The sequence below is a fragment of the Xyrauchen texanus genome, chromosome 30 (assembly GCF_025860055.1).
Source record: "Xyrauchen texanus isolate HMW12.3.18 chromosome 30, RBS_HiC_50CHRs, whole genome shotgun sequence".
Lineage (NCBI taxonomy): Eukaryota > Metazoa > Chordata > Actinopteri > Cypriniformes > Catostomidae > Xyrauchen > Xyrauchen texanus.
This window is the reverse complement of record NC_068305.1, coordinates 33,578,855-33,600,495: the sequence shown is the minus strand read 5'-3', so window position 1 is coordinate 33,600,495 and position 21,641 is coordinate 33,578,855. Positions and strand designations below refer to the sequence as shown.

At 40.1% G+C, this 21,641-nt stretch overlaps 1 protein-coding gene across 1 annotated transcript; it reads right to left on the bottom strand.

Moving 5' to 3' along the window:
• Positions 1-8,361: 8,361 nt before the first annotated feature.
• On the bottom strand, positions 8,362-21,634 carry LOC127623874 (scavenger receptor class A member 3-like). Its single transcript, XM_052098454.1, has 7 exons — positions 21,252-21,634; positions 16,850-16,885; positions 16,469-16,513; positions 14,711-14,830; positions 12,531-12,611; positions 11,146-12,189; positions 8,362-11,059 (listed from the first exon to the last, which is right to left on the bottom strand). The coding sequence occupies exons 1-7, from the start codon at positions 21,256-21,258 to the stop codon at positions 10,623-10,625; spliced, it is 1,770 nt and encodes a 589-aa protein (XP_051954414.1). The 5' UTR covers positions 21,259-21,634; the 3' UTR covers positions 8,362-10,622.
• Positions 21,635-21,641: the final 7 nt, after the last annotated feature.

Genomic DNA, 21,641 nt, shown 5'->3' with positions numbered 1-21,641 from the left:
TCTAAAATTAGCAATTGGAGGGCCGTCTAGACATTTTTTACATAATCTGTTTGCAAAGCTTGTCTTGTGGTCATTGCCCATTTTCCATTTTGTAATAAACAATTGTAGTTGTTTAAATATAACATTTCCTAAAAGGTTAATGTCATACCAATATAACTATCATAGAGATGTTCAGTCCCCAAAAATGTAATCAATTCCCATGCTATAATGATGTCAAAATGTATAGCCTGCTGAAAAATACATAATAAACTTGCCTAAAATTATTGCTGGTCTCCCAGCCTGGCCAAAGTAACAAGTGCCCAAAACCCCTCTATAAACGGCAAACTAGGATGAGAGATTATGATGATGCCACACTAGCAGACTCCAAACAACTAAATTTTGGCAGAGGGCGTTATACATGCAGACTATTTTGCTGAGATCTCGCTCTCTTCAGTCGGAGGTTTGACACATTTGCCGATTAAGAAAGGTGGAGGGGTGACAGACCTACCAACGAGGAACATAGATAGCCTCGGCTCACTCATTCCCAAACTGTGTGTCTACATAACCCTATGGTTTCATGGAGCTGTGGCATCGCCCCTTCCTTGCTTTAACACGAGCAGAGAGTTGCCGCCACGCAGACTCAGTGGCTGTGTTCACAATAGCATACAACCATACTACACTTACTGTGTCTGAAATATACAGCTATGGCCGAACTAGTATGATTTAAGTGCTAGTATGTTGTTCCAAACAGTGAAAGAGATGCTTCCATCGCTCTCGCGTATTTGAATGAGAGATGGAAAGCATGTATTGGAGAAATGAGGCGATTAGACATGGATAACCAACAGAAAAAACACACACCACACAATTCGTCAGATGAGAAAAAGGATGAAGAGGCAGTAAAAACCCTCATGGTTCGGGCAGCTGCAGCCCCATCCCAAAGATTCATCTGACCCAAGTAGACTGTTTGTGCTCCAGTGCAGCTTTAGGCAGTAGACAGTAAACCAGAGGCATATACAGTATATAAAACTACAGCTAACTTCCTTGAAGCTCCTGAATGAATGAAGCTGTATTTATTTCGTTTTTTATGTCTTTTGTTAAAGCAGCTATTTTAACACACAATATAAGCTGTTAATATCAATATTTCTCTGGTCATTTTCAAATATTTATATATCCATCCATCCATCTTCAACCGCTTATCCGAAGTCGGGTTGCGGGGGCAGCTGCTCCAGCAGGGGGCCCCAAACTTCCCTATCCCGAGCCACATTAACCAGCTCTGACTGGGGGACCCCGAGGCGTTCCCAGGCCAGTGTGGAGATGTAATCTCTCCACCTAGTCCTGGGTCTTCCCCGAGGCCTCCTCCCAGCTGGACGTGCCTGAAACACCTCCCTAGGGAGGCGGCCAGGGGGCATCCTTACCATATGCCCAAACCACCTCAACTGACTCCTTTCGACGCAAAGGAGCAGTGGCTCTACTCCGAGCTCCTCACGGATGACTGAGCTCCTCACCCTATCTCTAAGGGAGAAGCCCGCCATCCTTCTGAGGAAGCCCATTTCACCGCTTGTACTCACAACCTAGTTCTTTCAGTCATGACCCAACCTTCATGACCATAGGTGAGGGTAGGAACAAAAATTGACCGGTAGATTGAGAGCTTTGCCTTTCGGCTCAGCTCTCTTTTCGTGACAACGGTGTGATAGAGCGAATGCAATACCGCCCCCGCTGCCCCGATTCTCATCGGTTTCCTGCTGAGAACCATGGCCTCAGATTTAGAGGTGCTAATCCTCATCCCAGCTGCTTCACACTCGACTGCCAAGCGATCCAGTGAGAGCTGAAGGTCACGGACCCATGATGACATGAAGACAACATCATCTGCAAAAAGCAGCGATGAGATCCCCAGCCCACCGAACCGCACACCTTCCCCAACCTTGGCGGAGACCAACCCCCACATGGAATGAACTCGACTTCGTGCCGAGGACCCGGACACAGCTCTCACTTTGGACGTACAGGGATTGGATCGCCCTAAGAAGGGACCCCCCCACCCCGTACTCCCGCAGCACCTCCCACAGTCTCTCCCGGGGGACCCGGTCATACGCCTTCTCCCGATCCACAAAACACATGTAGACCGGATGGGCATACTCCCAGGCCCCCTCCAGGATCATTGCGAGAGTAAAGATCTGGTCCGTCGTTCCACGGCCAGGACGAAAACCGAATTGTTCCTCTTCAATCTGAGGTTCGACAATTTATATATATAACCCTTAAAACAAAGAGTAATTTTTTGTTAAACTCTTTTTTAAGACACAATGCCATGAACCAAGCAAACATTGCAAAATCTAGCAAATATTTTTTTCTTATAAACACATATTTTAGTATATTTACATTCTGTTATCTTCTAAACTAAGTTAAAAACATCAGAAAAATTGGAGTCACGTGGCGCCATGTGAGGTTCGATGTGTGAACGGCAAGATCTTCGCACTTTGCTAGTTTAAACACTATTAATATCATAAAACGGTGAGATTCGATACACTCTGTTCCATAACTGTTCTAGGTGGACAATATGTCAAAGAATTCAAAATCCTCGGGCTCTGGAGACATTAAAAGAAAAACAGGAGATCCCGAGCCTGGGAGTCGATTGGGTCAGATAATTGAGGGAAATTCGGCGAGAAATGTTGAACATGCCATCAATGCTGATGAAGATCGTTGCTGACTTGGAGGATCTTGCTGTAATACGTTGATCGATCACTGCCATGGAGACGAAATTCACTGAAATGGTTACAAGAGTGGGGAATGTCGAGAAATGGATTGATTATCTGAAGTCATCGGAGAGGGAATTATCTGTCAAAGTCAAAGAGGGTCAGGAAGGTCTCGGCGATCTGCTGAGGGAGACAGGCCCGGATAAATTCTGGCCACATTTTTTAGATCATCCGATAAAGACCTCGTGTTACGTGAGGTGAGGAATAAAGGAAGGCTTTCTTAGAAGAACCACAGCATTTTCTTGTTCTCAGACTTTGCAAATGCAACAAGAGAAACGTGATCGATTCAAGGAATGCAAGAAACTCTTACAACATTCACATGTCCCCAAAAAGCGATGTCCTTCATAAAGTCAACGGAGTAAGTTATTTTGTGGTACTCACGTTGCAGCCTAGTAGACTGGCTCACTGAACATTCACTTGACTGTCCGAGGAAACTGAGCATCTTTTTTGGGTTTGTCACTGTCCATGTGGAATTGTCACTGGATTGTCACTGTCCATGTGGAATGTGAATGGCTTGGGGCACCCCATAAAAAGAAGAAAGGTTAACATAACATCTTCGTCTACTGATGAGGACTTAGAACTTCCTAAACTGACGTCTGAGCAAAATAATTATCTTGATTCTGACATAACCTAGGAGGAGCTTGGCAAGGTAATTAAGGCCTTGCCTTCAGGCAAGGCTCCAGTGCCAGATGGCTTTTTTATCTTATGCTTCAGAACTGGCTTCAAATTTGCTAGAATTTATACAGAGTCATTAAAGAATGGAAAGCTTCCGCCAACTATGATGCAATTCCGGTTCAGTCTGATTCTTAAAAAGGACAAAGATCCAAGCAAGTGTAAGAGTTACTGTTCAATTTCCCTGATCCAGCTAGATGTTAAAATATTGTAAAAAATTTTGGCTAACCGATTAAGTTATGACATCTCTTATACATATAGATCAGGTGGGATTTATTCAGGGCCATAGCTCTTCTAATAACATTAGGCATTTCATTAATATCAGGTGGTCAGTAGCGAATGATCAGACTCTGGTTGCTGCCATCTCACTTGACACCGAAAAGGCATTTGATATGATAGAATGGGGTTATCTTTTTAAGATTTTGGAAATGTACAGGTTCGGAAATACTGCTATTGGTTGGATTAAGTTACTTTATAGACACCCGGTAGTGGCGGCACAAATGAATAGATTAATTTCAGATTATTTTACTCTGGATAGGGGTACCTTGAAGGGTTGCCCTCTTTCTCCATTATTGTTTTGTCTTGCCCTGGAACCATTAGGAGCTGCGATAAGAAAGGAGGATGATTTTCCAGGGGTGGAAGCAGAAGGTGTGGCGCATAAGCTTTTTCTTTATGCAGATGATATTATATTATTTGTCTCTGACCCTACTAGATCTAGGCCTTGCCTCCACAGAATTATTAATTCCTTTTCAAAATTTTCAGGATGCAGAGTTAATTGGTCTAAATCTGAAGCTTTGGCTCTGACAGTATACTGTCCATAATGGCTTTTCAACCGGGTGCCTTCGAGTGGCCCACACAGGGCATTAAGTATTTGGGTATTTTATTCCCAGCAAATTTGTGCGATTTAGTTAGAGCTAATTTTAACTTTTTTTAATTTAATAAAAAAAGGTTTTCGAGCATTCTGGGCAGGTGGGCTTCATTACATTTATCTATGATTGGGAAGGTTAATGTTATTAAAATTGTATTCCAAAATTAAACTACTTGCTACAGTCTTTCCTTGTAAATGTCCCCCTCTCTTATTTCAAGCAATTTGACAGCATAGTGAAGTCCTTAATTTGGAATGGTAAACATCCCAGATTTCATCGAGTAAGTTGCATAGGCCGATTGACAAAGGTTGGCTGGGCCTACCCAAGATTTAGTTTTATTATTATGCATTCAGTCTCAGATATTTGACTCATTGGTCACTTTCACTTGAGAGAGCCCCTCCCTGGGTTTGTATTGAACAGGAAGTTCTTTCCCCTATTTCACCATTGCAAAGCCTTTCTATCAAACTAATCTGAGAATTTAATTTACACCCCTTTATCTCACATTTGCACTCGGTATGGACAAAAGTGTCCAGTGTTTAAATCAGACATTTATTTAAATGTTGCCTTGAGTATTTGGCTGAACCCAAAATTACGTATTAATAAGTCCCCTGCTGGTCAGAGTGGATTGTGAGGGAGGTTAATTCACTCGGTGTCCTAAATGAGAGTCGAGTGTTGAGATCCTTTGAAAATTTGGTTCAACATTTTGTGATTCCCAGATCTCAGTTCTTTAGGTATTTACAGCTGCGCAACCTGCACTGTACTATTTTTGGGAGTAGCATACACCCCCCTAAAGTGGTAGATAGTCTGGGAGTGGTGATAACTGCTTTTGGAAAATGTCATGAGGCATCAGTGTATTACTCCCTGCTAATTCAATCTGGGGGATGGAGCTTTAATTTCTGTCAAGAGATTATAGGAGAAAAATCTATACTTGGAGGAAGTAGTAAGGTCTAGGATTCTAAAAAATGTCAAGTCTACATCTAGAGATGCAAAGTTTCTCCTTATGCAATTCAAGATTGTACATAGATTCTATTGGACACCTTCTAGATTGTATATGCTTGGTCTTAAAGACACACCCACATGCTGGCAATGCCAATCAGAAGACGGAGACACAACCTAGGATTTTTAGTGGTGTGCTGGCTTTGTTTGATGTGTGAATCAATAAAAAAAATGTAATCACAAAGAAAACATACATTTTAACATTAGACATAACATTTCAATTTTAAATAAAATAAATAAATAATAAAAAATAAACAGTGAACTACGGAAAGGCAAAAGGGACATAATAATGGGGTTTTTAACCATGTTTTAAAATACATAGTATTAAAAGCATGCAATTAGAAATTTTAGAAAATTTCATATGGCCAGGTATTTAACCCCACAGAATAGCACACTTTACTAGTCTTAAGTACCTCTCCCTTATATTTTTAGCTACAGAAATTTATTAAATATCTAAGTGAGAAAATTCTTGCACGAAATTAATTCCATATGGAAGAAAAATAAATTGGCCTCAGCGCCTGGCGTAACATCTGGCGCAGTTTACTCTGGCAAGTCGAATGTTATTCAGCCAAGGGAAAACATGACACCCTCTATCTTTTTTTATATTTCATTCTGAAAGCATAAGAAAAAAGTATCTGCTACATGTTGTTTTTGTTTATCGTGGGGAAGCAGCGTTCCACTTGTCACAAGAGCTGAATGATTGATTTTTCTCATGGCCTATGACTCCCCTACACTGTCAGTTTTGTCAATTAATTTATTCATTTATCGCTGTAGATTAGCTCTTACACAACAGGTGTTCAGTGCTTGACACTTTAGAGTGGCTCCAATGGAGATTTGCAAACACATTAATGTAAGCTATATAAGCTCAAAAAAATATTAATGATATACTGGCCTAAATTTAACTTGTTTTGTAGTTTATCTTTAAAAATGTATTTTCTGATGGCACAGAAGTGTAAACTAGGTACCTTTAAAGATAAATGTGTAATTTCTGCTCCTCAAGTGGCACCAAATGGAACTAAAAAGGAATACTGACCATTTTCAAACAGGTTTTCTGAACCCACCCCCTTATGCCATTGGTCAAAAAAACACATAGTCCCTCCGCAAACACTCTTCATACTAATGTTTCTGCGTGGGCTGTTCGGGATGGACAAATAAACAGAGCAAAGTTTTGATAGCGGTGCAGTGTTTACATCTTTCAGGAAGATTTACCTATGAATGGATTACTTATAGTTGTCTCTGCATATAAAGTTGGGATGTTTTAGCATCAGAAAACATTTACACCTTACCTGGTAGGTCATTAAATTTTTCAACAAACAGATCATCTCCTTCTAAAATGTCTCTGGTTTAAGCCAGTTTTTGAGTGTTTGGATGATTAAGAAACTTTGGTCTTCCTGTGACATTATTACTTAGCCTGTCAGGAAAGGGCTCATTAGATTAGGCAGTTTTGATGGATGGAGCAAAGATTCTTCTTGGAAACAAATGGAGCTATTAACCATTGAAGAATTGTGTAGCGTTTTGTGTTAATGAGATTCTCTGACCTATTCTTGAGGCCATCATTTTTTCTTTGGTAAGAGGAAACTTCCCTGAAGCTTCATGCTAAATTCTAGAGAATGGGGGATGGGTGGATATAAGTGCAGAGAATGATTTGGTCAACTATGGCATGGACTGTTGTCCAGCTGCAGAGACATTGGGACTTTTTCTGAGTGCAAACACACAGGACAAGAGAGAGCAACTAGGTATGAGCCTAGGAATTGGGATAACAATCCGCAAACTGTTTTCCACTACACTTTGGCCCTGGTTTAAAAAAGGGTTCTGTGTATAAAAATACATGCTTAATACATGATTTTATGCTTTAGTGGCATTGGGATCAAATATTGCAGTGGGTTTCGCACCTTTGGCAAAATGTATGCCATTGGCACAATGATCAAAATAACTAAAATGAAAAAGACAAAAATGTCCCAAAGATTGCAAATGCAAAATGACTTATAGTTCCTGAAAGTCCTTTTATAAGCCAATTATAAATGACATTTATAGTAAATGTTCTATTAAAAACCCAAATAAAATGGTATTTAGCATGAGCCATATGAGTGTTATGGTTAAATTTGGTACAATTTTTCTTAGCCTTACAAAAACAATAACCTGCAAATACATATAGCCTAAAGACATTTGACCATGCTTCTCTTTCCCTGTAACTCTTACCAACGTTAGTCACATAACTGCACCTAGGCAACCAAACACAAGTTCCTCTGGAACTCAATAGAAAGCTGGAAAATTGAAGTTGGTCTAATTATTTATCTGTTTAATATACGTAAACATAATTTAATAACCCACATGGTTATTATTATTATGTAGCTTTTCCCACAAGGAATCGATTTCCTTTGGAAATGTTTGGTACTCGTGTTTTCTGGATCAAAATGACTGATTATATCATGAACAGCAAGTTGGAGATTAAGTCGCATTTTGCTCAGTAATGAACCTAAGAAATAATGAGATTGAGGAACAAAAATAGATTGAGGGAAAGGTATGGAAGGGCTGAGGAATTACATCACAGGCTAAACTCACACCACATTTAAATGTCAATCATCTAAATAGTTTGATTACTCAATGTTTAGGTCTGTTGTTTTTGTTCTGGATTTGGTTCACTACAGTCGACAGCCATAGCAAATATGCTAAAATATATTTAACAACTCATTGTCTTAAGTATGTTGAGAGAAGAAACATAAAGCTCATTTAATGACATAATCAATATGCTAACGCTAATCACACTAGGCATGCTAGCACTGGCTCAAAGAGGTCTGCAATACCTGGATAAAGCTATTTGCTAGCATTCACAATCAGCTCCTTTTTGTATTTCTATATGGACTTTCAATGTTGATCTCATTTCAACTTTGCACATGCTTTTTGATAGCACTTTCTCTGGCAAAATTAGTCATTATAATGATCCATCCAACGGAGTTGACCTGTGTGCACTGTAGCCACAATGATGATTTATTGTCACATGTGGAAAATTATTTAAAGAACTTGCTAGTGTTCAGAAATCACTGAGACTTTTCACCAGGGACTAAAAACTGAATGTTTTAATTTCAGTTAGTTCTGAGAAAAACTGTAATTTTTCATTCCGGTTCAGAAGAAATTCTTTCTGAAAGGTTAATAAAAGAATTGTTAATAAAGTTATTTTTAAAATAACAGTATTCTGCACTAAGGGGTGGGTGAAATACCAGTGGCAATTTTGCCAGATCTCGCAAGAGAAACAAGCAACAAGCCCAAAATAAGCCACTCGCGTCACCAAAATAAGCGTAAATAAGCTATTCATTTTGTTCCTGTGTGGTGGATTAATCGGCATAGAAATCACAACAAACAGTTAATTAACAGTGAAGTATAACTGTAATTACAGATCTGCTTCTGAGTCAAAATCTAGCAGCAACAATTTTGAATTAATGCATCGTATCAAACAATAATTCAGTGAAGATTTGGACACAAGTGAGAAAATACTTTTAACCTCTTATAATGTTTTCTTTGTACACTGGATTAGCTATGCATGTATATGTAATAATTATACATAGTTGTTAAAAAGGTCTTCATTCAGAGAATGTGACATCAACAACAGGCAATTAGGCAAAGAAATGTTTTGCAGCAGTTTACTTCAGTATCAAAGCACATGCTTCATTTTTTCAGGCAACATGAAGTGGTGTAGCTCCAAAAATGTTGTGCGATGAACTCTTTGGCTTTTGATTTGATGAAAAAATCATAAGAACATAATTAACTGGTTATATCGGTTACCAGCATTTAAAAGTAAAGTTTTCACTCCGGAACAATAGAAAATCTCTTTTTTCTGGTTTTCGGTTACGTTCTGCTAAAAATGTGGTTTGTTTTCGTTCCTTGAACCATTTTTAGTCCCTGCTTTTCACCACCATGTGCTGCACTTTGATGACAGAAAAGTCCATGGTCCCCATATTTTTTAGATAGCTAATCAGGGAAATGTGTTTGGTTCTCTACTAAGAAATAAAAAAAGCAGTAATTCAAATTTTTAAATATGTGCTAAGTGTTCTTGAATTGCAAAACAAAATGCTATATAAAATGCTCCCATTCTGTTCATATATTTATAATAACTCTTTATTGTTGTGCAAAGAGATTGTATGCTATCACTTAATCAGGGCCTCCACATGAACACCAAGAAAGAGCCTCAAAATGGAGGCAATTAGCGAATGCATAACATTACAAATACATTATCTATATTTACACATTGAGAAATCAGACAAACCAATAGGAGCATTAAAAATGTTGTGCAGTCCTTTTCCAATGAATGAATGCATTTGTCTGTTAATTTCACTATATGCATTGCCTTCCCTGCTGGAAAAAACCCCATCTTAAACCAGCCTAAGGTGGTTTTCTACTCTAACCCGACCAAACTGGTGTTCAGCTGGTATGGACGGTAAGCCAGATAGTCTTGGCCTGACCAGCTGGCCATTGCCGAAACCCCTGTAAAACCTGTTAACTAGACAAGCTTGACCAGGCTAGGAGTATATATTACAATCTAAATACTCCAGGAAATGTTTAGTACAATTAACTCACACAATAAAAACCTTGTTTCACCAGAGTACCTGCTCTGAATGTTCTATGATTATGATGTAAAACGGACTTCGCTGCACGACAAACTACACATCATATAGAGCAATTAAGCACAATCTGAATTGTTTTAATGTTTGTCTTCTTTCACTTGATGATGCTGGCTTTAAAGGTGCTCTAGGATCACAAGAAAATGTGTCTGTTGTTGGTATCTTGGTATGGATGCCTAAGCAAACCAAAGCGCTCTGAATATTTAATATTTTAATCAATGAATTAGACTGTGATATGCCTGATATTGCCCATCATTGTTTCATAATCAAATATTTAACATCAGAAAATGAACAGGGTTTTCTGTTTTATGCCAATGGATGGTACCTTTTTCAATTAATGGTTTAATTGCAGCCTGGCTCTGTAACCATTTTTGAAGCAAGATTGCTGTGAAGAGTGTCAGGTTTGGGAATGCACATATAGACCTCTAAGATACATGGAGTCCCCCCTTCATCTTGAATTGAAAGAGCTCCAAGTGGAACTCCACCATCTACTACAAAAGACAAGGGCCATCATCGGGGGGACAACTGAGAGAACATTGCCTCAGACCCTATTATGAGGGGGGCCCTAGTCAATGGGCCCCAGAGAAGAGGGGGCCCAGCAATAAACATTTGTCCCAGGCCTCATGAATTTTAGAGGTGACCCTGCAAGAGACATCCTCAGTCGGTCCAGAAAGGCAGTTCATGTATCACCATTTGGGGTAGGAAGATGCCGTTTTAAGAACAGAAAGTTAATGCCTTATGTCTGCTCATGACTTCTGGTCAGGCTCTCCTGGTGGCCCAGGTATTCCAGGTGGTCCCGGTGGTCCTATAGGGCCCTGTATTCCTACTGGTCCAGGGGGTCCATGTACCCCTGGGAGGCCAGATTGTCCCCGGATTCCTGTCGGCCCATTGGGGCCGGGAAATCCATCTTTCCCAGGCAGACCCATGTCACCCTTCTGTCCCTTTTCACCACGAGGACCTGGTTGCCCTAAAGAACCTGTTTCTCCTTTAAGGCCTAACATCCCTTTCATCCCAGAAGCTCCCTGTACTCCTGTTTCACCCTTAATTCCCATTAGACCTTTTGGACCTTGAGGCCCACGATTTCCTGCAAGCCCCCGGTCACCTTTTGTTCCTGTATAACCTGTAGGTCCTTTGCCTCCTTGTTCGCCTTTGTTTCCTTTTGGGCCTGGGGGACCAGGCAGACCTGTAAAGAATGCAGAAACAAGACATTAGCCACAACAAGAAAGTGTATGTGGACCTATTATATAGACACTACAGGTTGGGTACAACCTTTCAAAATAGTGAAGTTCTGGATCAGCTGTGCGTGATTGATGTCTACCAACTTCAATTCCTCCATCACCATGTAAAGGTTCCTCACATCGGTGTCAAGGCGTACACTCAGCATCACGTACTGCATTCTTAGAGTGTCGGCCAGGTGAAGTAGTAGTAAGACAGTGTTGTTGAGGTTCTGCAAGTCTTCTGTGTGACTACCCAGTCTGGACTGGCAAGAGGAACTCTCAATGTTAATGTATTTGTACATGCTCTGAACATGGCTGATGGTTGCATTAATGCTGGATGAGATTGTGTCGATCTCCATTTCAATGGAGTTCATTCTTGCATCCAAGGTCACAAATCGTTCCCCAGTCCGGTTCTCATAGTACCTGGCATGGTACTGGTGGTCATGCATGTTCTCTTCGTGTTCGTCAATGTAAGAAGAAACATTGTCCAATTGTATCTGAAGGTTCATGACTTGTAAAGTAAGGTCATGTACCATCTCTGAGCTCATGCTGATTCGCTGGTGAGTGGCAGAAACACCACTTTGCAAAGTCCTTACAGTCTGTGTGGTTACACTGGCATTGGTCTTTAGTGCACTTAAAACTAGGCTGTAGTTCTGCCAGTCTGTTGTTATTTTTTGAAGCACAAAGGTCTCCTCTTCGGCCTTCCTCTGAAGAGCACCTATCCACAATGCACTAAGGGCAACGGTAGTGTTGACTTGCTGCATTGTGGCCTTCAAATCATACTGATCTTCAACAAGGGTTTTCATCCCTTGATCAGTTTCATTGATGACGACCTGCCAACCATTCACCTGATCCAAGTACTGGCCTAAAGATTGGTTTATATGCTTGATGGTGATTCCAAAGGCCTGAAGATCTCTGTTCATCCTGTTGCTAGATTGTGTTTGACTCTGTTGAGACTGAGTGTTCTGGTCCAACTGCTGCTCTTGACTCAGAACCATCTTCTGGATCTCTTCAAACTCCTTCTGCAGTCTGGCAATCTCTTTTTGGAATTGTGCAACGTCCAAGCAGTTGGAGTAGTTGTTTGTTGTACTGAAATCTGCAAAAGCATGATCAAACTGCTAATCAATTTAAACATACAGTATGTCGCAGACACAAAATATGCAGTAAATTTAGTAAAAATACAGTTGTCCTTTAAAAAAAACTGAGCAGTCTATGTGTGTACAGCTGCTTCCTAGATCATTGTTTAGGTAATAAATGATTCCTCATGAGGTCTTGCTGTCCTAGGAGTTCGCTGACCACAGGAAGTGAACAGTGAGATTAGATAAACAAATTAGAAAAATCTTCAAGTCCTATTTTAAGAAATCGTGAGAGAATATGTTTTCTTTGCATTTTGACTGTCTTGGTGTGTAGTTAATGCTTAGAGGTACCTTTACTTACCTTTTATACTTTCCTGGACTTTGGAAATCTTTTTGTGGTAAAATGATTCCTCTTCAGATAAGTTATCAACTCTCCTAAAAACTGCCAAAGCAAAATTTATTAATATTTAAAAAGAGAGATTTAGGTAATGTGAAACAAACAAGCTAAGAAATAAAATCTTTCATAAAAAAAATTATTCAAATATATATAAAAAAAACATTTGTGTGGAATTACATAGTTGCAACATACTCATAGCAGAAATATGTTGGAATGGAATGGTCAACCCAGCTGAATTGTTCCAGAGGGGACTGTTTTCTAAGAGAATAATCATGTTTGGAATTAGTTTCATGTTTGGAATTCGTTTGGAGGTAGTTGAGTATGCGGATGCCCACTTCCCTTAGCGGGGCAAGAGCTGCCTCTGCAATCTTCGAGAAAACACGAGGGGACAGGGACAGGCTGAAGGGGAGGACCTTGTACTGATACTCCTGGCCGTAGAATATGAAGCATAAGAAGGGTCGTGTCGAGGCAGAATGAAGATGTGGAAGTATGCGTCCTTCATGTCTACCGCCGCAAACCAATCTAGCTGCCGAACGCAGGTAAGAATCTGTTTCTGCACGAGCATTTTGAACAGGAGTATATTTAAGGTCCGGTTGAGAACTCGCAGGTCCAAGATGTGGAAGCGAACACCACTGAAACGAGGAGCCGGGCGAACTAAATCGCGTAGCCGAGTTGGATTGTCCTGGACAGCTAGCGCGATGGATTGGGAAGTGAAAGCCATGCATCCAAACTCTGCGCGAGGGGCACTAACGGGGACGATTGCTTTTGACGTACCGGGCGGTGCTTCGCGGCCGGGGGGAGCAGGTAATAGCGCGTCGCGAGGCAGAAGAGCGTCCCGAGGCTTGGGTGCTGAGAAAAGACTCAAAGCACTTAACTTCCTCTGCGCCCCCGGCAGGGGGCGGGTTAGAGACTGAGGAAGAGGTCCTAGAGAGGCGTCTTCGGAACTCGTCAGTGCTGGCCTGCCAGGGCTGAGCAGTCGCCGGGCCAGAGGCGAGGGAACTGCGTCCGGGGAGCCGAGACTGTAGAGTTTTGGGGCCGGGGTGCCGTGAGAATGGCGGAGTTACCTGTTGTTTAGTCGCAGGGGGATGCCCTCGGCGAGCAGGCGGGGCGCACTGGTTGGGCGGCACTGCGGCAAGATGTGCCAAGATGGGGGCGTTGCTAAGAGTGGCGCCCTGACCCCAGGAACCGATCGAGTAGCCGTGAGGGGGGACAGGGGTTTCCAGTCCAGCCTCGCACTCATGGCGGCCCAAGAAAGCATAGCGGACATCTGCACGTCAGCCTCAGACTGGGCTATTGCTCTTTTATGAGTGGGAACTCAAACTCTTTTAGTGGAAATAAACTCTTTTTAGGAGGAGAAACATCCTTTCAGGCAATGAAAGCGCTGTCGAAGCGCCCAGGGGCTTGGAGAGAGACGCTGTAGATCCAACAGCAGTGCTTGTCACCAGTAGAGGTGAGTGGAACAGTGGTGAACTCAGCTTGCTGTTGCACAACCGTTCGGCTCCGAAGAAAAATTCTGACTGGCACTCGCTTCCCTGCTTCCCTTTATACCCGTATGTCTGGTGTGGGGCATGCAAATTCTGTCTGCCAACTTGACATTGGCCTTTTCTCAGGTTCAGAGGTACGTCCCAGGAAGACCCCTTGTGTCACTTCATTCGACACAACGTTGAGTGAGTGACAGAAGGGGAACAATGTATATAAGTGGGGTAAGGATTCAGATTTGGCTTTGGTGAAGCCCATGATTTTAGATTTCGGAGTGAGTCTCATGCAAAGGTTTTGGCCCATGTCTAACTATTAAATCTGGAGTTTGTTGACTTTGAGCATTATGCTGAATCAAACCCACACACCATATGTCTAGAGGCTGAATATCAGGTTGTCCTACATTCTTTTATCTGGTCCATATCTATCTCTCCACTAACAGCGTGTCTTCCTTGTGAAAATCCTTAAGATAATTGTACCCATTGCTGATTCAGGGGATAATATTTCTAGTTATGTCTACCTTTCAATTGTGATTGCTCACCTTTTGGATGAAAAAAAGGAGATAAGACATTCTTTAACATAACTTCTTAAAAAAAGAACAAAAAAACGAATCATATTGTAAACTGGGCTTATTAGTGATTTTGTGTTTTAGTGCTGTGCAAGCTCACCAAGGGATGCCAAGACAGCCACAGCAATGATGAGTAAAGCAAAAAAGCCATACAGCATTTTGACAGCTAGCTGGAGTGAATGTGTCTGCTGACATTTCATACATCCTCCTTTTGTCCTTCCTGTGGAAACAAAAAGACACTCAACTCTCTTAGCATAAATTAAAATGATTTATTACTGAAAAGTCTGAATTTTATCCAAAACTAAAATGTAAAAAAAAAATAAAATAAAATAAACCCAAAATTGCCACTAAAGGAATAGGGAACCCAAAATTTAAAATTATGTTATAATTTACTAAAAATTCATCCTTTACTTACTCATTTTGTTTAAACCTATATGACTTTCTTCCTTTACTTCTTTCGTAAAACACAAATTTAGAATTTGAGGAATATCCTAAATTATAATTGAAAACACAACAGTGCCAAAAAAGTGTGTCTGATGTGATAAATATACCAAGTCTTCTGGAGAAATGCGGTAGTTGTTATTTACTAATTATTCTTTCACTACAGGGCTGTTAACTACTGCAACCAGATCATTAAAGCTGTGTTAAAGTGTTAAAATAGTTTCTATCCCAGCTTAATATGTAGAGACAACTATAAGTAAGCCATTCATAGGTTAATTTTCTCAAAAACTGAACACTGTAGTCACTTTAAAAATGTTAGTGTTTTGACTGACCCGCTTAGACCAGCCCCGACAATGTCACTCAGCCAATGGCTTGATGAGTTGGGGACGGGACAATCTGACTGTTTAAAAAAACTATATAAATATTTATTAAAATTGCAACTTTAATTTCAGCCTATTCCTCACACAAAGCTGTCATATGGCTTCCGAAGGCTTTTAGGAGTTTTACAGCCCTTTTTTTTCCATTCACTTTTTTAAATGGAAAAGCGTGTCAACAATATTCTTCAAAAAACATTACCATTCCATGAGAGAAAGAAAGTCATACAGGTTTTAAACTACATGAAGTGAATAAATGACAGAAGTTACATTTTTGGCTGAACTATTCCTTTTAAATAGGCTACCACCATCAACATCCAAATACACAGCTATGACTTGCATGATATCTGATTAGTTCTGCAGCAACAACACTCTGCCGCTAATTGGATGTGACTAATAATTAAACTGAGCTTTCAAACTTTGTAAATGGAGCTTCTCAGAGATTAAACCTCATCAAGCACAACTGAACATTTAAAACAGATGTACAATGTCTACTCAAACAACAAAGCAATGGTGGATATATGTTGACTCTTACACATAGTAACACCAACAAACATGTCAAAAGTATTCAAGTCAGATTAGACACTGCTGAAATATACATCTAAACCAGTCTAAGCTTGGTTGCTGGCCTTAGCTGGTCAATTTTAGAGGGGTTTTGTGGCACTTTTTAGTCAGTTAGACTGGGAAACCAGTGGGCCAACCAGTTAAACCAGCTGAGCACTTGCATGCCCAGCATGGGAGACCAGCTAGACCATTTTAAACCAGCTTGGACCAACAAACCAGCTTTAGTTGGTTTAAGATGTATTTTTCCCCAAAACAAATCTAGACCTGAAAATATGTGAGTCATATTTATTTCCCAAGCACAAGTTCCAAAAATGGTGTTCATAACAAAAAGCATTATGAAAATAGCACTTTTGATGTTTATCAAGACATTCTGCTTACTGTGTAACTTCTCTCTTGTCAGAACTCCATATTTTGCACTCTGTGATGCCACGTTAAAGGGAAGAGCAACAAACTTTAAGAAATATGATTTTTTTTCTAACCTCTCAAGGGAGGAGTTTCCTCCTCTTCTCCAGTTAAGTCCTCCTCTACAAAGAGAGATTGTACAAAACATGAATTAGTCATAGCTTATATAAGATTTATAACATTAAAGTGAAATGTAATCATAAGCCTATTATATCATTGTTCATGTATTGGCAAATCAAACACAGGTCCCCTTGAGACCCATCATCTGCCTCCTGCACTGAATAAAAACATTGCACCATCATATTTTCAACATGTCAGGTTTCAGACTTCAATTGCAAGAGATTAAAGGAGGACAACTAGATCCATTGCAGGGATAAGTTTGCACATTTTATGTTGTAAACCTATTGAAATTGCCACAATACAAAATATAATGGAAAAAAGAGGAAGTATCCACATACCATTAAAAAGCTGGTTCTCATCTCCACAATAAATATCTGCAAGAAAACAAACGAAGGAGGTTGATGTGTTTACAAACTAAGCTCAGTAGATTGAAACATTAACTTATCTTCAGGAATGACACAAACACTTTATCAGCAGAAACATACATCATGAAATACAAGCTGAAATACTACAGGACCTGCTCACCAGCACTCCCTTCAAGACACATACCAGTCAACTTGGACCGATTCATACTAGGTAAGGTCATTGTTGAAAAGAACCCTATATTAGCACAATTACATGAAATTAGTGTGGCAAGTGTTTTTTTTTTTTTTTTTTTACAACACTTGATTAGCTCTTTTGGGTGATTTGTTAGACTAGATGAGGTATAAAATTGCATGGGAATATTATTAATCAGATGTGCACTTATCATTTGCCAAAGGGGGCCCTATTTGTGTTTAGCACCCTATGCTGAGTTTGTCTTCAATGCCATTGTAAATAAATCCTCAACTAAATGTATTCTTTTTTTTTTTTATTTTATTTTTTTAATGAAATAAAGCATTAGTTATAATTTCCAAAAGTAATTGTGAAGACCACACATCTGGCTCTGTTTTTATAATCTCAGAATAATACATTTGAATGAACTATTATTGAAAATGTCAGAAATGGACCAAAACATTGGTTGACTCCAATATCAAGAGATAGTTGGATAGTCCCATTCAGGACCTGTAGGCATTGGGTGGGGAAAAACAGCTGTTCTGGTCCAGAGCCAGAAACAAAAGGTTGTGTTGTTCAGGCTATAGCTATGAATAGAATGGAGGAGGAACATTAAGTAAAACTTTAGGACAGTTTTACAACTGCAGCAGGGAAGATGAGTTACATGGGAAAGCATTCTTAGCTGAGGCCTAGCCAGGCTAGGCTTTCTTATCACTGCCACCTTCTGCTGTTTCCCTTGCCCCTGGAACCTAAAGAGCTGATTTGGCTTAAAGGCATTTTGACCTCTTCATGAGGCCTCCTAAACCTTTAACGCATCTTGACAGGTGCTAAGACAGGAGGACCTTCAGAACATCTAGAAAGCTTTATCAGCCAGGAATTAAGCACAGAGGGTAACACAGAAGGAAGTCACATCCCCGACCAGAAAAGGATCATCAGGCATGTCCACAGTAGGCAGCTTTAGTTTCCACCTGAGATTCTTGAACATAAACAACAAGGTGTATTTCCATTCTCCATTGCCGGCTAATCCTACTGTGAATTTGACAACAGTATAGGTCAAAAGTTCTTCAGCTTAAATCGGTGTGATTGGCAAATTTGAACCACTGCCCCAGTGACCGAAACAAAGTGTTGTTGAACGATTGGGCATGTGTGAGCACCATTTTCCAGGTGAAATGCCAAAAGAGTGGTGCCAAATGTAAGTTATTTTTAGTTGTAAATAATAAAATACAGTCAACAGGAATGCTTATTTTACTAACCAAATTCACTAAAACAAACACTAAACCTTAAACTTCAGTGGAGTAAGAATTCAACCTCAGAATTGCCCTCACTGATTATGTGAATGCGATTACCTCCTGATTTAAATTGTAATTTGCTATCAGAAGTGATAGTCACAGGAAAAGTTTCAAACATATGAATTGATTCAAAAGGTGTCTAATGGAAAATGCCGCTTTTTAGTAATTTGGCAGATTGGGGCCAAGGTCAGGGTACCAGTACATTCGGTAGCAGCATGTCAAGTTCCAGTGTGATCATGTTGTCCATTGAGCATACTATCACAGCTTCAATGGAGACAATCCAGGTCTACTCAGCAAAATTGGCATGGGCAATAACTCCATAATGCAATAAAAGAGTTCTCAGCCCTTTCTGAGCAAAAGAAATCAAAAAGTTGGGGAGCAAACAACATCAAGAGGTGGCGACTCAATGGCTCTACACCCTGCAGCTGGTCAGAGAGTGCTGAGTTGGTACTGAGGGTACTGAGTACAGAGTTGTTACTGGAGGTATGCCAGTCATCAATGCCAATGCTGCAAAACATCAACCAGTATTATCTGTATTTTTCAGCCTTAAAAATTATCTTTTAAGTATTATCTTAAGTATTATCTGTATCTTTCAGCCTGAGTCTTAAAGGTTTTGTGTTAAAATAACATCCCTTAATAATGTGGCTCTCTCAGGGAGTGCAGAATTTTGCACCTGCTTTATTTTTGCATTTGTTTTCAAAGTACTTCTTAGGGCTTTATTTTTCAAACCCTGGTCACGACTTGGAGCAGTGCTCTGCATGCCAGACCTGCGAAGCTCATATTCTGAGGTGAGATTGTTTACACCGACTTCTCAAACAGCTGAAGTCATGTCTACTGAAGCCAGAGTGCTAGAAGAGGCAACATTTTGCTGGAATGTGTGCAGCTGTAGCAGATTTCAGACATCAGAGAACATTTCACCACCAGTCTTGGCTACGCAGGTAGCTCTGAACAGAATCATACTCACCATTGTTTATGTGGACACGATTTCTTCCTGGTTACCATGTGACCAGAACCCATGGTTCAGGGGTTGCTCGTGCAATGCGTTCAAGCTGAATTGATGCAACAATCTCTGATTGGCAATGGCTGTTTACATCAACATTATAACATCAACATTTATTTTCCTTAGAATGTTGAAGAGATCTCTTTTAAACATTATAAGTGTCATTACATAGAATTCCCTTAAAAAATATATATATATCTAACTGCATTCCTAGATGCTGTGACCACATGCAAGCAAATATGCACTTTGGTGGAGTGTAACTGATACAATCCTAAAACCTCAGTTATTTAAGGTATACATAAGGAAGGAAGCAGCCCAAGTAAGACTCCTTGGGCAGATGTTTTACATTTTGTTAGCATCCACCTATAAAAAACACATCCATGCTCTGCCCAAATATTAGAGGCTGAAATTTAATTGCAGGTTCTCTCAAAACACGATGAACATAACTACATCCACATGACACTTTATACTGAAATGCAAAGAATAATCTGAGACTATAATATCTTGTCAGTGCCCATTCTAAAAATTGACTTGACTGTATTTGGTCTCTAACACAAAAAGTCCACCAAGATGTACTTAATCTTCAGTTGTTATCAACACTGGAAGTGGTCAGCATCTCAACAATGTGATACCTGCTTCAGTTCTTGTTGTACATTCCTCTCTTCCACAAATACAAGCTGAGCACACTTAAATTCTGTTGTTTTGAATTTTTAATCAGAACCCACAACCCACAATCCTCACAATGTGTAAAAAGTGTGTTGTTGACCTCTCCAACACCTGTTAGACTTTACGTATGACTGAAGATTTCCAGATGATTCTCCTAATTCCTTCATATCTGGCAATGCAAAGCTACTGTGATGTGTTCTCAGGGGTAAATTAAAGTTGGGCTTTGATGTCCAAAAGGACAAACTGGAGTTGTGTGCAGATTCATTATCTCAAAACTGTGGGTTCATGAGGTTGACCATCATTCCCATGCCTTCAAACAGAGTTAATAAGCAACAACAGACAGGAAACCTACAATAATACTGGTATTAAATGTGACCAGATAAATGCACTGGGCATAAAACGTCTGACACGAATGCCTGAAACTTGAGATAGGACCCAACCACAACCAATAAAGTCAAGTGTCTCCACAGTTCTGGATGATGTGCAACTTATTTATATGTATTTTAAAAGGGAAAGTATTTGTGGTTCCCCAAAGCAATAAAATGCACAGAATGCATTGATGTAGACTGCAAATTTAGAGTATAATGGAGAATAATTAAAAGCATTCTTAGGGGCCCATTCACACCAAGGTGTTTTTGCATCCATCTGCTACTAGCTTTGCAAACTATCCCAAATTAGCTGGGACATATTTTGGCAGAAATTGAGATATTACGTATGGGATGCCTATTATCCTGTGTTTTTTCAGCAAGACCCGAGAGACTGCCCCAGGAAAACAGCTGAAGGGAATGTATGCATGTGTGGTTAGCATTGGCTCCACACCTGCTACCCACCCAACACATCTCTGACCACATGAGGAATGCATTAGGAAGCCTGGTCTTTCAGGACTTTCTGGATATTGCATAAAAAAAAGAGATAATTTGACCTTCATCTTGGACAAGTTTCATATAAATGCAGAAATCCTCACCAAAGATATAGGGGAGAAAGTAAACAACATCAAGACAACAACATCAAGATATAGATTAAAGTGTTCCTCTAGCTTTCAAAAAAACTCACTTGTCTTGAAATCCATTGCAAAAGCAAACGGTAATCAAGCTGAGAGTGGTCAAAGTATACATTATTTTACTATTAAAGTTACAAAAATTCAATCTTGCATCCAACATCCAACAGTTCCCTGCTTTCTCAATACCTACAATTGTGTTCTAGTGTATGCCTGGACATTCAAGTCTACAGAGAAATACATTTTCAGCTTACCTTTCATGTTGACTCTGTAAAGCTTCTCCAAGAAGGGCTGGTAAGGATCAGGTGGACTCTTTGTAGGACAAAAATAGTTTCCACAGAATATCTTGCCCGTTTATAAGTACAATCTTGAGATGAATCTCAGAGATCAATCATCAGCATGATAACCAAGAAGCATTCTGGTTTGTTTACATTAATGAACAAGTCCAAATTTCACGCACCAAATCTGCAGAGCTGAAAACAGACTAATCCAATGCCGACGATCCTTGTTGAACAGTGAGTACACAGCATCCAACAGCTGGATTGTGTGGAGGACCTCTCTACAACATGCTGCCTCTTTGTTTAAGAAGCAAAGGAAAGTAATACCTTGGAGAGTAACCATGTGCAAACATGACGGAGAGGGGG